Here is a 14,887-nt window from a genome sequence, read left to right as displayed (position 1 = left end):
TTTTCCTTGCTGTGCGTCCTTTTCACTTCTGCTTCGTTGTCCTGTCCTGTGGCCAGCCAGAATTCTCTCCCCTGCTCTATACCTGATCCCTGGCAGAATTAGTGTCTGTCTTCCTATACCACATAGCCCTTTCACTCCCTCTTACCTCTGCAGCCTATGCCTGACACATAGAAAACTAGCAGGTTCTTGCAGAATACTTACTGATTAGGTCTAGATCTTATTTTTCAAGGTGAAAAGCAGCTAATTATTTCCTAAGTGTTTTTAGGTAAGCATATTCTTGTTCTTTCTGTACTAAACCCATAGTCATGTCAGTTTTCACAGGTTTAGAATTTTAGCGGTCAGGTAGTAGTGATTCATGTAACATATTTGGTAATGTGCCATCATTAGTTAGCATTAGTATTAGTACATTATTGTTTTCTAACATTTAGGGAGGCAACGTAACATACTTCTTAAGTTTCAGATTCTGGAGCCACACCGTTTGCCTGCCTTTGAATCTTGGCTTATCCACTTATTACATGTGGGGTGTCAGCAAATTATTTAGCATCTCTGTGTGTGAATTTCTTCATGATAATGATAATGAGGCTTATATGAGTTAATGTATGTGAAGCGTTCATCTGTGTGTGTGTGTGTAGAGTAAGTGCTAAGTACACATTAGCCTTATTATAATTAATGTTACTGGTATTATTTATGTGGCATTCTATGATGTGAAAAACTTTTTTTGCACTTACTTTGATCATACTTTTTGTGTTTATCATAGGTAGCTTAGATTTTTGGTTTGTCTGGAAGCTGCTTTTCCCTTCTTGCTTGTCTGTTCTTTCTTTACCATCCGCTTCTACAGTTAATTTGCTGCCTGACTGGTTAATCCTAGAATTTGCTTCATCTAGCTTACCCTAGACTATTATGCCCCTGGCCACTTCTCTAGCCATGGTGTAGGATTCAAGTTAATGTGTAGCTTTTTTTATGTAATAGATTTATTGGGATATATTCGCATTTTGTAAAATTCACCTTTGTAAAATATACAATTCAGTGCATAGCTTCTTTTTCATTAATAATTAAAAGATGAATGATCTGGTTTTGAGGAAACGGAATTTTACAGTAACCAGAATCTAAGGCAAGATGGACGTCGGTCAGAATCAATGCGTAGGTCTCTAGATTTCATCTGGTTAGACCTCGGGCATAACCTTTGTACCTTTTCTTGCTAATATTTTTGCATTACATTCTTTGTTTTAAATATTTAGGTACAAGTTCTTCAACCAAGCGGAGCACTTCCATAGGTAATAAAGAATCTGGTTCTACTAGAGAAAGATTACGTGAGCGTACCCGACTAAACCAGAGCAAAAAACTACCTTCTGCGGGTCAGGGAGCTAATGACGTGGCATTGGCCAAGCGTTCGCGCAGTCGCACAGCTACGGAATGTGATGTTCGCATGAGCAAGTCTAAGTCGGACAACCAAATCAGTGACAAAGCTGCTTTGGAAGCCAAAGTGAAAGATCTTCTCACACTGGCAAAAACCAAAGACGTGGAAATATTACATTTGAGAAATGAACTCCGAGACATGCGTGCTCAGCTGGGCATTAATGAGGATCATTCCGAGGGTGATGAAAAATCTGAGGAGAAGGAAGCCATCATTGCTCACCAGCCAACTGACGTGGAGTCCACTTTACTGCAGTTGCAGGAACAGAATACTGCCATCCGGGAAGAACTCAACCAGCTCAAAAACGAAAATAGAATGTTAAAGGACAGGTTGAATGCGCTGGGCTTTTCCCTAGAGCAGAGGTTAGACAATTCCGAAAAACTGTTTGGTTATCAGTCCCTGAGCCCAGAAATCACCCCTGGCAATCAGAGCGATGGAGGAGGGACCCTGACCTCTTCGGTGGAAGGCTCTGCCCCTGGTTCCGTGGAGGATCTCTTGAGCCAGGATGAAAACACCCTCATGGACCATCAGCACAGTAACTCTATGGACAACCTAGACAGCGAGTGCAGTGAGGTGTACCAGCCCCTCACGTCGAGCGATGATGCCCTGGATGCACCATCGTCCTCAGAGTCCGAAGGCCTTCCGAGCATAGAGCGATCCCGGAAAGGGAGCAGTGGTAACGCGAGTGAAGTGTCCGTCGCGTGCTTGACAGAACGGATACATCAGATGGAAGAGAACCAACACAGCACGAGTGAGGAACTTCAGGCAACTCTGCAAGAGCTAGCTGATTTACAACAGATAACCCAGGAACTGAACAGTGAAAATGAAAGGCTAGGGGAAGAGAAGGTTATTCTCATGGAGTCTTTATGTCAGCAGAGTGATAAGTTGGAACACTTTAGTCGACAGATTGAATATTTCCGCTCCCTTCTCGATGAGCATCACATTTCTTATGTCATAGACGAGGATGTGAAAAGTGGACGCTATATGGAATTGGAGCAACGTTATATGGATCTAGCAGAGAATGCCCGTTTTGAACGAGAGCAGCTTCTTGGTGTCCAGCAGCATTTAAGCAATACTTTGAAGATGGCAGAACAAGACAACAAGGAAGCTCAAGAAATGATAGGGGCACTCAAGGAACGCAATCACCATATGGAGCGGATTATTGAGTCTGAGCAGAAGGGTAAAGCAGCCTTGGCAGCCACATTAGAGGAGTACAAAGCCACAGTGGCCAGTGATCAGATAGAGATGAACCGCCTGAAGGCTCAGCTAGAGAATGAAAAGCAGAAAGTGGCAGAGCTGTATTCTATCCATAACTCTGGAGACAAATCTGATATTCAGGATCTCCTGGAGAGTGTCAGGCTGGACAAAGAAAAAGCAGAGACTCTGGCTAGTAGCCTGCAGGAAGACCTAGCTCACACCCGAAATGATGCCAATCGATTGCAGGACACCATTGCAAAGGTACTGTTTTAAGTGGATAAAATGTTCTGGAGCAGAATTATGCAGCTGCAGAACACACTCTGCTTACTGAAAGCCAGTATCACTAGTGTGATGTGTCATTCACTTGTTCTAGGATTGATTTTGTTTTAAAGCTTGAGAATGTTTTCTTTATTGGGGTACAGTCAAAAGTATTCTTAAAATAATGTCACTTTGACTCGCTTGCATTTTGTTGCTTTTTTCCTGCCTGTGAGAGGAAGGGACTAGAATGGCAACAACAGAATTTGTCTCTAGTCTGGGTGTGCCTAGGGAATCCTATCGAGCAATTTTATCTCCTCATCTCTAATGACCTATTTTGGTGTAGGAGAGATGAGAGCCAGTAGACCTCTCTGTGGGATTCCCCAATGTCTACCCCTTTTCCTGTGATTTTAGTTTTTCAAATAGAGTTCTCTTTCGAGTTAAAATATTTTTGGAGTATGGAGGCCCCTGTTCCTTAGAGGGCTAGGTCTTATTGCTGGCAAAGACCTTAGAGATCATGGGTCCAGCCCCCTTGTTTTACACCTACTATGATAATGAGGACACATGCAGAACTACTGCCTGGGGTTGCTGGCACTTCAGCCAAGGGTCTGTGCCCCATGTGATTGCTGATGCAGGATTTATTTGCATGCGTTGATCCAAATATTCTCTCTTACATTTTATTTCCTATTTTAATGCAGTGATTTTTAAACTAAGAAACATTAGTATATCTTTGGCCCAAATTCAAATTATTTATTTATTTATTTTTGAAGATTTTATTTATTTATTTGACAGAGAGAGAGAGAGATCACAAGTAGGCAGAGAGGCAGGCAGAGAGAGAGAGAGGGAAGCAGGCTCCCCACTGAGCAGAGAGCCCAGTGCGGGACTTGATCCCAGGGATCATGACCCAAGCCGAAGGCAGAGGCTTTAACCCACTGAGCCACCCAGGCACCCTAAAATTCAAATAATTTAGATCTTAATTTTTTTAGTGATGTTTAGAGATACAATTTAGGGAATGTATTATTTGTTGGAGCATATGTGTTGGAGGGCACATGGAGCTGATTCTTTTGCAATGACAATATTTGAGAATTTGTTTCCATTTTTATTTTGGTAATGAAACTGTCACACATCAGACTTTTTAAAAAAATTAATTAAAAAAACTCTTTTTTTTAATAGGAGAGGATGTTAATTATTAATCAGATACACGCCTGGGGCGCCTGGGTGGCTCAGTGGGTTAAGCCTCTGCCTTCGCCTTGTGTTATGATCTCAGGGTCTTGGGATCAAGCCCCACATCGGGCTCTCTGCTCAGCGGGGAGCCTGCTGCCCCCTCTCTCTCTGCCTGTCCCTCTGCCTATTGTGATCTCTCTGTCTCTGTCTCTCTCTCTCTCTGTCAAATAAATAAACGAAATCTTTAATCAAATGCATGCCTTTGGTCCAAACTTTGGAGAAGGAAGAATTTCCAAAATTTCCTCATAAATGATCTAGTTAAGTTCAGTGATATGTCAATATAATTTGTCAGTGATGTAGCAACAAATTATGCTTAAGAACATTACATAAAATCGTATATTATTGTAGAATGCTTTTTTATATTTTCAGACAGTTATTACACAGGTGGTTTTAGTTTTCACCTAGCAGTTCATGCTTAGCTTCCTTTGGAACAATATATACTTCCATTCTAGAATTTTTCTTAGAGCAGCTCTTACTTTTCTAATCTGCACCATTGATTCTGTATAGGTAGAAGATGAATATCGAGCCTTCCAAGAAGAAGCTAAGAAACAAATAGAAGAATTGAATATGACATTAGAGAAACTAAGATCAGACCTAGAAGAAAAAGAGACAGAGAGGAGCGACATGAAAGAAACCATCTTTGAACTTGAAGATGAAGTAGAACAACACCGAGCCGTGAAACTCCATGACAACCTCATTATTTCTGATTTAGAGAGTAAGTGTTGGGGGAACTTTTCATTCCTTTTTGTCCTACCCATCCTAATGAGAGGGGATAGTTTGCATTCGGTAACAGAAGGAAAATTGGTTGCTCTGACTGCTGCAGAGATGCAGGTTCAGTAGACAGTGCCCAGCAGAAGTACGTATGTGGCCAAGCATATATCACACATTAAGCAGTAGTCTTTGGACTGCTATGTTTTGTTCCTAAGGAAGAACTATTAAGTGGCAGCGTTGCTTTAAAACTGTTTTGTTACAGAAAATCATTTAAAGGAAAAGCTGATTGTTATATTTTTCTAGGTCTTAGGAAAAGCCATTTACTGTTTATTTTTAGTGATTGCAGGTATACTGAGACCAAAGAAATCTGTCCTTCATAATCTTATGTCTGAGGCACAGGTATTTATTTGTTGTCTGATTTCCCTCCCTACCAAGGAGATTTTATGATCTGATAGAATTGAAACTCTAATTTTAAGTTGCTCTATGTTTTTTGAAACTATTTTATGATTATTTCAGACTTATAAAAAAAGTTATAAAAATAGTACAAAGCATTTCTGTGTTGACAATTTGATGAGGAGCAGAAATTTGGGTGATCTTAAAATGGCTTCCCACAGACTGTTTGTTATGTTGCAAGTGAGGAAAAAGAAACAACCAGAAATTATATAGTGGAAAAATTGGGCAGCACTTTGGGTGATTGTGTAAGTGACAGAGGCACACAAAGTCAGACTCAGCATCAGCTAGGCCATATTCTTGCTGAGGCATAACTTCAATTAATCATAAAGAACATTAAACAAAAAATAAAGAATGTTTTACTAAAAACACAAGTGGGGTGGTGCTGTATTCCTAAAAAATGCCAATGTCATAAAAGTCTTTGGGAAAGTTCCGGATTAAGGGACCTAGGGAGACATGACAATTAAACAAAATACCTTTGCCTAGACTGGGTCTAGTGCTATAGGGAAAATGCTATAAAGGATGTTATGACAAAACTGGTCAAAAGTAGATGCTAGATAAACATATGTATAAACTTATGAAGTTGATAACTATACTGTGTTTATGTAAGTAAATGTTTCTATCCTTAGGAACCACAATCTGAATAGCTAGAGGTAAAAGGCCATGATGTATATCCTTAAAGGTTTAGGAAAAACAATAGGGATAGGTGGATAGAGACAGATAAATAGGGATACAAGATAGCAAATGATGAAAACGGATGGGTAAACTGTTAACATAGATAAATCTGAAGAAAATGGCATATGGGTGCTTTTTTGTACCAGTTTTTGCACCTTTTTGTAAATTTGGAATTTCCAAATAATGCATCTTAGAAATTCTTATGTATTCTTCATCCAGATTCCTCAGATGTTAACAAATTTTAAGTTGTAGTACACTTCAATGATACCCAGGTGGGGGTGGGGACAGGGAGAATGGGAATAACTGTTTTTGGATACATTAGTTAAAGCTTTTAAATTTTGTGGTTTATGATATTGCTTCATTGGGCTCTGACAGTGTGTTATTCCTTGACAGAGAATTAATAAGCAGACACAGTGCTGGGCCAGATCCCATGTGCTGTGGGTGCAGAGGTGGGGAGGTTTGTTTTGTGTTGTGTTGTGTTTTTAAAGATTTTATTTATTTATTTGACAGAAAGAGAGAGCGCTTGCAGGAGTACACAGCAGGGGGAGCTACAGGCAGAGGGAGGAGAAGCAGGCTTCCCACTGAGCAAGGAGCCCAGTGCTGGCCTCAGTCCCAGAACCCTGGGATCCTGACCTGAGCCAAAGACAGACACTTAACTGATTGAGCCACCCAGGCGCCCTGGGGAGGTTTGAACTAGTTCCAGGAGAGAGTGGGTGGGTCATCTGCAGGAGTACTATAAACGTGTGGCAGTTCTAGGCTCTGACTAGTTGGCTCTGATTCTCTGGATTGACCCCAGGGTTATTTGGAACATTCTGAGACATTTGGATACTGAAGTAGCTGACCAGGGGACTCTTCTTAGAGATAACGATAGCCCAACAGATAAAACGTCCTTACCTGAAGTTTCTAAAAACTTCAGTTTAAGGGGTGCCTGGGTGGCTTAGTTGGTTGGGCACCTGCCTTCGCCTTGGGTTATGATCTCGGGGTCCTGGGATCGAGCCCCACTTCGGGCTCCTGGCTGGGCGGGGCGTCTGCTTCTCCCTCTCCCTCTGCTCCTCCCTCTGCTTGTGCTCTCTTTGTCTCTCAAATGAATAAATAAAATCTTTTTAAAAACCCAGTACTTTCAGTTTAACATTTATAGCTAGTCTGTATTTCATTATCTCTGAACTGAGAGGATTTATTTAACTTTATTTCCTAAATATAAAAGGTTCTAAAGTTTTTCAGATTAACTTGGAAATTGAGTGCATTTTTCATTTAGTACTGATAAAAAAAAGCCTTTTCCCTTGTAAGACTTTGATTTGAACATGGAAAAGAGTGACATCTTGTGGTAATTGAGGATGTAGGTAGAAAAATGTTAGCTGATAAGGATTCCTGGGATGAAAAATCATTGCCAAAACAAAAATTATGTTAACATATGGATTTTAATTTTGAGGTGGCTGAAAATCCTGAATAAAATTTCTTTTAGCTATATAGCTTCTCCCCCCAATTTTTTGAAATGAAAAGTTCAAATATCCAGAAATATTGGCAGCATGGTATGTTAGTATCCACTGCCTAGATTTGACAGTTATTGTTTTGCAGTATTCACCTTCCATGTGTGCATGTGTGTGTTTAACTGAACCAGCTGACAGTAAGTTGTAGACCTTATGACATGTAATATTTCAGTATGTGACTCTTAAATATTCTCCTTGTAATCATATTTAGTAAAAATTTGGTATAATTCCTTAGTATCATTTAATAGCTCATATTCACATTTTCTCAGCTGTCCCCAAAACGTCTTTTATAGTTTTCTCTAGGAACCAGGATCCAAGCAAGTTTCATGTACTACATGAAACTAGTTGTTATGTCTCTGTAGTCTGATAGGAGTTAATTTATTTCTTAGAGAATTCTAGCACTTGGGATAGATGCTAGGTCACCACTTGGAATGGGGGACTTGCTGTTAATTGAGAAATTGAACTTTCTTTCTTCCTTTCTTCTTTTTTTTTTTTTTTAAAGATTTCATTTATTTACCTGACAGAGATCACAGGCAGGCAGAGAGAGGATGAAGGTAGAGAGAAGATGAAGCAGGCTCCCTGCTGAGTAGAGAGCCGATGTGGAACTTGATCCCAGGACCCCGGGGACCATGACCTGAGCCAAAGGCAGAGGCTTTAACCCACTGGGCCATCCAGGCACCCCATTTTCTTTTTTTAAAAAAGATTTTATTTTTAAGGGGCATCTGGGTGGTGCAGTTGGTTAAGTGTCTGACTCTTGGTTTTTGCTCAGGTCATGATCTCAGGGTCCTGGGATTGAGCCTCACCGCAGGCTTCTTGCTCAGCCCAGAGTCTGCTTGAGATTCTCCCTCCCTCTCCCCTGCCACTTGTGCTGTCTCTCTCTCAAATAAATAAATCTTAAAAAAGAAATGACTTTATTTTTATGTAATCTATACACCCAACATGGGGCTTGAACTCACAACCCCAGAATCAAGAGTCTCACACCCCACTGATTGAGCCAGCCAGGTGCCCTAAAAAATTGAGATGTTGTTCTATGGAGCAGCCATTATGATAGTCAACTTTAGAACTTTTTCATCACTCTTAAAAGAAACTAAGCATTAGTAGTTAATCCTTACCCCCAAAATGATCTTGATTCAGAATTAGTGGACAGAATTTTATTTATTTTTATTTTCATTATTTTTTAAAGATTTATCTCTTTATTTGAGAGAGAAAGAGTGTCAAGTGCACAAGCAGGGTGAGGGGCAGAGGGAAAGAATCTGAAACAGACTCTCCGCTGAGCAGAGAGCCCAACATGGGGCTCAGTCTCACAAACCTGAGATCATGACCTGATCTGAAATCAAGAGTTGGACTCTTAACTGACTGAACTTAACTGACTGAGCCACCCAGGCACCCTGTAGACAGGATTTTAAAGCAGCCATTGTAACTGTCCTCAGGTTGTTGAGGAAAATCTGCTTGTAAGGAATGAATAAACAGCAAATCTCAGCAGAGAAATGAAGACTGTAAAGAAAAGAACCTAAAACATATTTTTGAACTGAAAATTTTAACAGCTAATACCAAAAGTTTACTCGGTCATTTAAACTGCAAAGTAGAGATGCAGAATGTTAGTGAACTTAAAGACCAGTCAGTAAGGCACTATCCAGTCTGAAGGACATAGAGAAAAAAGACTGAAAAAAAAAAAAAAAAAAAGAGTAGAGTTCAGTGAGTGTGGGACAGTATCACAAGGCATAACATGTATTTGGAATCCCAGGTAGCTTTCCAGATCATGTCAGTACCATGCTCCCTAGACCTGGCCTGTAAGTGCTTTTTTGTATTGTTTGGATTTAGCATTCCAAACTACAAAGATCTGATGTAAAGTTCATTCAGTAAATACTGTGTTAAGACTTGGGGTTCAAGATGATGGCCTAAGGCCATACATGTACTTCCTCTCTCTCCCAAAGTCTTAGTGAAATGGTCCTGCCATGTAATACAAAAATGACAATGAGCCTAAACCAAAGACAGAAAATAGGTGAGGGGGTCTCATCAGTAGATCAGTAATTTTGAGTAACTTCTGGAATAGATAAAGCAGATGGATTTGGGGATATGGAGAAATCAAACAGAGCAGAAAAACGTACAGTGCAGGAGAACACTAAAGCTCTAAGTAGTGATATTCCCAGCCTAACTTTGGGGATGGGGGTTACTCAGGGATCATCAGGCCTGGGACCAGTAGCAGTTTCAGGCTGTGGTGTAAAGGATTGCCAGAAGTTTTACTGCCCTCTTGTCTATAGTGTGCTGGCTCTGGTGTTTGCCCCCAGGCTTGGATTCTTTTTCTAAAGAAGGTGGTGAATATGGTGCCAGGGGCTCCTGCCGAAGTGTTAGCATCAAAAACAGAAGTAAAGCCTTGCCTGAAGTAACGGCAGGCTTCCCATAGGGAAAGGCTCAGCAGTGAAACAGGTGCGCGCGCGTGGGCGCGCGCACACCCACACCCACCCACCCACCCCTGTTGCCTTGGTTGAAGCCACCCACTTTATGTCCCTGTACCTTTGGAGGAGGGGCCCCCTGTAGGAATTGTCATCAGCAGAGCCTTTAGCCAGTCATTATGTTGAGGGGGGAGGCCATCACAGCAGTGACTTTCACAGTTGCTGAGAAACATGTAGAAGTCACTAATATTAATTATCCTTGTCCTTAAGTAAGTAAGGCCAACCAGGACTTAGTGGACATTCTAGTATCTTCAAAGAGAAATAGCAGAAGGAAGCAAGTCAGCTGAGCCCAAAGTAATAAAGTTAATGACTTGACTCAACACTAGTCCAGCAAACCAAAGCTAATTGGTGTTGAGGGTAGTGGCACCAGGGAGAGCTCAGGGGTGGGTCAGGTGATGTGATGTACCCATCTGTTAGAATGAATTTATCAGCAACTTAGTATTTGTGTAGTTATGCTCTGTGTGTGCTTGTAATTATGTATAGCTCCTTTCATGCCTTCTGTAGTTCTGAGATTTGGGACTAGGGCCAAACATCTAACACAGGTTTTGCACTTTTACATGGAACACTAGTGACAGTGGTGAGCAAGGGTGGCTTGAGAGTAGAGAAGTAGCAGAAGGAATAGAGGAGAGCTGTATAATTCTGTGGTGGGAAAAGCCTTTTTAAAATATGTGGGGAAGGGGCACCTGGGTGGTTCAGTCGGTTAAGTGTTCAGCTCTTAATCTCAGCTCAGGTCTCGATCTCAGGGTCTTGAGTTCAAGCCCTGCATTGGGCTTCATGCTAGGTGGAGCCTCCTTAAAAAAAAAGTTAAGGAATACTTGGAAGCCATAAAGGAAAGTCTATATTTGACTGTGTATGATTGAAATTTTGAGTTCAGCAAAACAAAAGTACCATAAATAAAGGACATTGGGAGAAATTTTGGTAATACATATCGAATATATGAGGAGATTATATACATCGATGATACTAGGATAATCCATTGGCTAAAAATGTGTTTGAATAGATAATTAGAAAAGGTGAAAAAAGATGCTCGATTTCACTAAAAAAGCAAAGAAACTCAAAACAAAATGCCAATTTTCACAGCAGGTGTGGAAAGTTAAAAAGGCTAATAGTGTAGGAGAGGAGAAAAGGGCTCCCGTGTGTACTGTTTGAAGGAGTATAGATTACTGCAGCCTTTTTGGGATATTGATCAAAATTTAAAGTGTAACAGTACTTTAGTAATCCACTTCCAGAAATCTGTTCTTTAGAAACATGCTTATAAGTTTGCAAATGTAAACTTAGATATGTATGTTGCAGAATTGCTGCTTTATCACAAATACTTGGAAACTACCTGTACTTTCAACAGTTGCGATCTAGTTAATAGCCCATATGCACAGTGCATCCTTGCTATGACTGCCATGTCACCAGTGAGGACAAATTAGGCAGCTCTGTATGGCACAAAGTGCCATAGACAGGATAAAGCAGGTAATCATTCAATGGTGTATGAGCCAAGTGTATTACTTCTGTAATCAAAATCATAAACATTTTAAATACAGCATTACACTGAAATGTATGTGGCCGGGCATAGTGATGGCCCTTAAGAAATACTGATTTCAGTGTATCCTGTATAACAAATTTTATAATGTGGTAACTTCTCAAAAAAAGTTCTACATTCTTGAGCTGGAACCTTCTAATGGATAAACCTGGATCCTGTTGATAGTTTTGAATGGTCCTTCCTTACTTCTTCCACTTCTAGAAATGTGTCTTCAGGTAATATCTGAACAGTTGTGAAGAGACACTCACTGTGTTTATGACAAAAATCATAGCACCATTCTATTTGTTAGTAGGAGGTTGCTAAAATAAATCCTATAGCCAGCTGATGGAATACTAACACAGCCATCAGATAATGCTGCATATCTGTATTTGTTTTTTTTTTAATCAATTTTTTAAAAAGATTTTATTTATTTATTTGACAGAGATCACAAGTAGGCAGAGAGGCAGGCAGAGACAGAGAGAGGGGGAAGCAGGCTCCCTGCTGAGCAGAGAGCTTGATGCAGGGCTCCATCCCAGGACCATGGGATCATGACCTGAGCCGAAGGCAGAGGCTTTAACCCACTGAGCCACCCAGGCGCCCCTGTATTTGTTGATAGATGTCCATTATCTACTGCTTAGTGGAAAGGCTTATGAAGAAGTATGAATACTATAATCCCATTTTAAGAAAAATATTCACACACTCCAAGTCTGGAAGGATATATGGCAAATGTAAATGATGAGTAACTGTACTTATTTTATTTTTTAAAGGTTTATTTTAGGGCACCTGGGTGGCTCAGAGGGTTAAGCCTCTGCCTTCGGCTCAGGTCATGATCTCAGGGATCTCAGTCCCACAAACCCAAGATCATGACCTGAGCCGAAACCAAGAGTCAGATAGTCAGCCAGCTGAGCCACCCAGGCAACCCATGAGAAAGCTTATTTTTGCAACCCTTTTCTGTTTCCTGGATTTTTGCTGTGAACATGCATTACTTTTTATAATCAAAGGGGGAAAGTTCTACCTACTTTTGGGGGGGGTGGGAAATAACGAATAAAGAAAAATAAAAGTAGTAAATGGTTCGTTTGAAACTCATCTGTGTCCTCTTTCAGCATCAGGAATTCTGGTTTGGAGATAAAGCTAGAGCTGTGGCTTGATGGCGGAATGTACTGCCCATCTCCCCCAACGTGACCCTAAGGCATAGTATTTTTTTTTTTTAAGATTTTATTTATTTTTTATTTATTTGGCAGACAGAGATCACAAGTAGGCAGAGAGGCAGGCAGAGAGAGAGAAAGAGGAGGAAGCAGGCTCCCCGCTGAGCAGAGAGCCCGATGCGGGGCTCGATCCCAAGACCGTGAGATCATGACCCGAGCTGAAGGCAGAGGCTTTAACCCACTGAGCCACCCAGGCGCCCCAAGGCATAGTATTTTAACTGATGGTTTACACTTGTCCTTTCCCTTCCTCTAGAAATTGCACGTGATGTTAGTTGAAAGCACTCGATGGGATGCAAGGGTCTGACAGCACTGAGCTATCAGTGCCCTGAGGGTTTTCTTGTATTTGGCGGGCAGGAAAGGTTGCTTGTGAACTTTCGTTGATTTTTTTACACCCCCCACCCCCGAGTTGAATCTGTGCTTATGGTAGCTGTGCTCATGGTAGGTAACATCTGCATGTGTGATGGGCATTTAACTGGGCCAGAACGAAGGCCCGGTTGGTGGTTCCTTCTCTGTCAGGGATGAGAGGTCTTAGTAGGGAAAAGATTGTGAACCCCATTATTAAATGGGGAGGGCAGTGCCCAGAACTATTCAGAGCAAAGTTGTTCTAATGCCAATGAGAATAGCAGTTTATCTGATTTCTAGAATAAAAATAACTTTGTAAAGTTGAGTTATAATTTGTAATTAAAAATGAGATTGTAGTAGTTCTTCTGATCTTTGATAGAATGTAATGTTGCTTTTGAGTTGAAGACAGTAGATGGCAGTGTCCCCCATACTAGAAGAACTTCGGAGGAGGAATTTCTAGTGCATTTAGCATGTTTAGTGGCCCCGGACTTGACAACTAACAGTGCCTTTTTGTGTGACCGTTAATTGGGCCAGATGGCAGTTTTGTTTAGCTGGTCTTCAGAACAAGAGCATAGATACAGAGTCCTTTGGTTTCCGAGGAGAAAAGCCTGTTATCATTTTTAATACTTTATGTTACAAAGCAAAGATAGTTATGATTCATGAAGTTTAAGTCAAATTCCCTAGAGATACTTATAGTGAACTTTATTCTGTCTAAATATGTCCACTGGCTGCCAGCTTCCTTTCCTTTCTGTTTAAAAGGTTTAATAAAACACAACAATAATTAATATATAGTGCTGAGTGTGGAAGAATGCCCTTTTTTTTTTTTTTTAAGATTTTATTCATTTATTTGACAGAGGCAGAGAGGCAGGCAGGGGGTGGGGGGGAAGCAGGCTCGCCACCGAGCAGAGAGCCCGATGTGGGGCTCGATCCCAGGACCCTGAGATCATGACCTGAGCTGAAGGCAGAGGCTTTAAACCACTGAGCCACCCAGGCGCCCCAGAAGAATGCCCTTTTAAGAATAGCGATGATGTGGCCATGAATGTGGAGTTTGGGAAAGAGAAAAGAATAAGAGCCAAAGAAATGAATGAAATCTTGGATTTTATGACCAGTCTAAGATGGTCAGGTGGCTTAAAATGTTAACTGAGAATTAAGACACACCAGATGTTAAAGGTGAGCAGTAGTTAGATTTGCTGTCATTTGTCTTATGTGAATTATCTGAAGATTCGTAGATACGTCTTTTGTGACCAGAAAAAGTGGAAAACAGTTTTCAGCTGAGGAGGAGAAATTCACTTTTTTTTTCCTATTTTCATTATAAAACTTTTTGCATTTATTTGTTTGTTTTTAATTTTTTAAAAGATTTTATTTATTCATTTGACAGAGAGAGGGTGAGCATGCAAGAGAGCACAAGCAGGTGGAGCAGCAGAAGGAGAGGGAGAAGCAGGCTCCCTGCCATGTAGGGAGCCCAACATAGGGCTCGATCCCAGGACCCTCGGATCATGACCTAAGCCGAAGGCAGACACTTAACTGACTGAGCCACCCAAGCACCCTCCAAATTCTTACATTTAAATATAGTGTAAATGAAAGGTGTAACTCGTAGTGTTCCCAATACTAAAAATATTTTATCTTCTGTCCTTATTTACGTCTGATAGTATCACCAAGACCTTGAATTCAGCTGTATGTAGGTCATATGGGAGCCGATGATCCATGCTGGTTTGAGTCATCTTTGCCTCCAGAGATACGGATCAGGGTATTGGACTCACTCACTGGTGTCCACTTTGCTCTTAATCAAATTGAATGGCCCTTTTGACCCTCAGTTTCCAGGTTAAATGAGGTCAGAAGTAGCTCTGTAGAGATAGACTTTTAAAGTCTAATCCTTTTCATATGAAAACATCCTCTTTTCTGTCTGTAGGTAAGGACTGTATTTTTTTTCCTTTTCCTTTATATCTTAAGCATCTAGAAAAAAG

At 40.8% G+C, this 14,887-nt stretch overlaps 1 protein-coding gene across 1 annotated transcript in view; it reads left to right on the top strand.

Annotated features, from left to right (window-relative positions):
• Positions 1–14,887, top strand: part of SPECC1L (sperm antigen with calponin homology and coiled-coil domains 1 like) — a 109,603-nt gene that overhangs the window by 24,546 nt on the left and 70,170 nt on the right. Inside the window, exons 4-5 of the mRNA XM_032876039.1 lie at positions 1,239–2,872; positions 4,598–4,805. Coding sequence (XP_032731930.1) covers positions 1,239–2,872; positions 4,598–4,805 — 1,842 coding nt within the window. The remainder of the gene's footprint in view (positions 1–1,238; positions 2,873–4,597; positions 4,806–14,887) is intronic.

The sequence above is a fragment of the Lontra canadensis genome, unplaced genomic scaffold (genome assembly GCF_010015895.1).
Source record: "Lontra canadensis isolate GAN:19392208 unplaced genomic scaffold, GSC_riverotter_1.0 scaffold57, whole genome shotgun sequence".
NCBI classification, from domain to species: domain Eukaryota; kingdom Metazoa; phylum Chordata; class Mammalia; order Carnivora; family Mustelidae; genus Lontra; species Lontra canadensis.
This window is presented reverse-complemented; position numbering and strand designations above follow the sequence as displayed.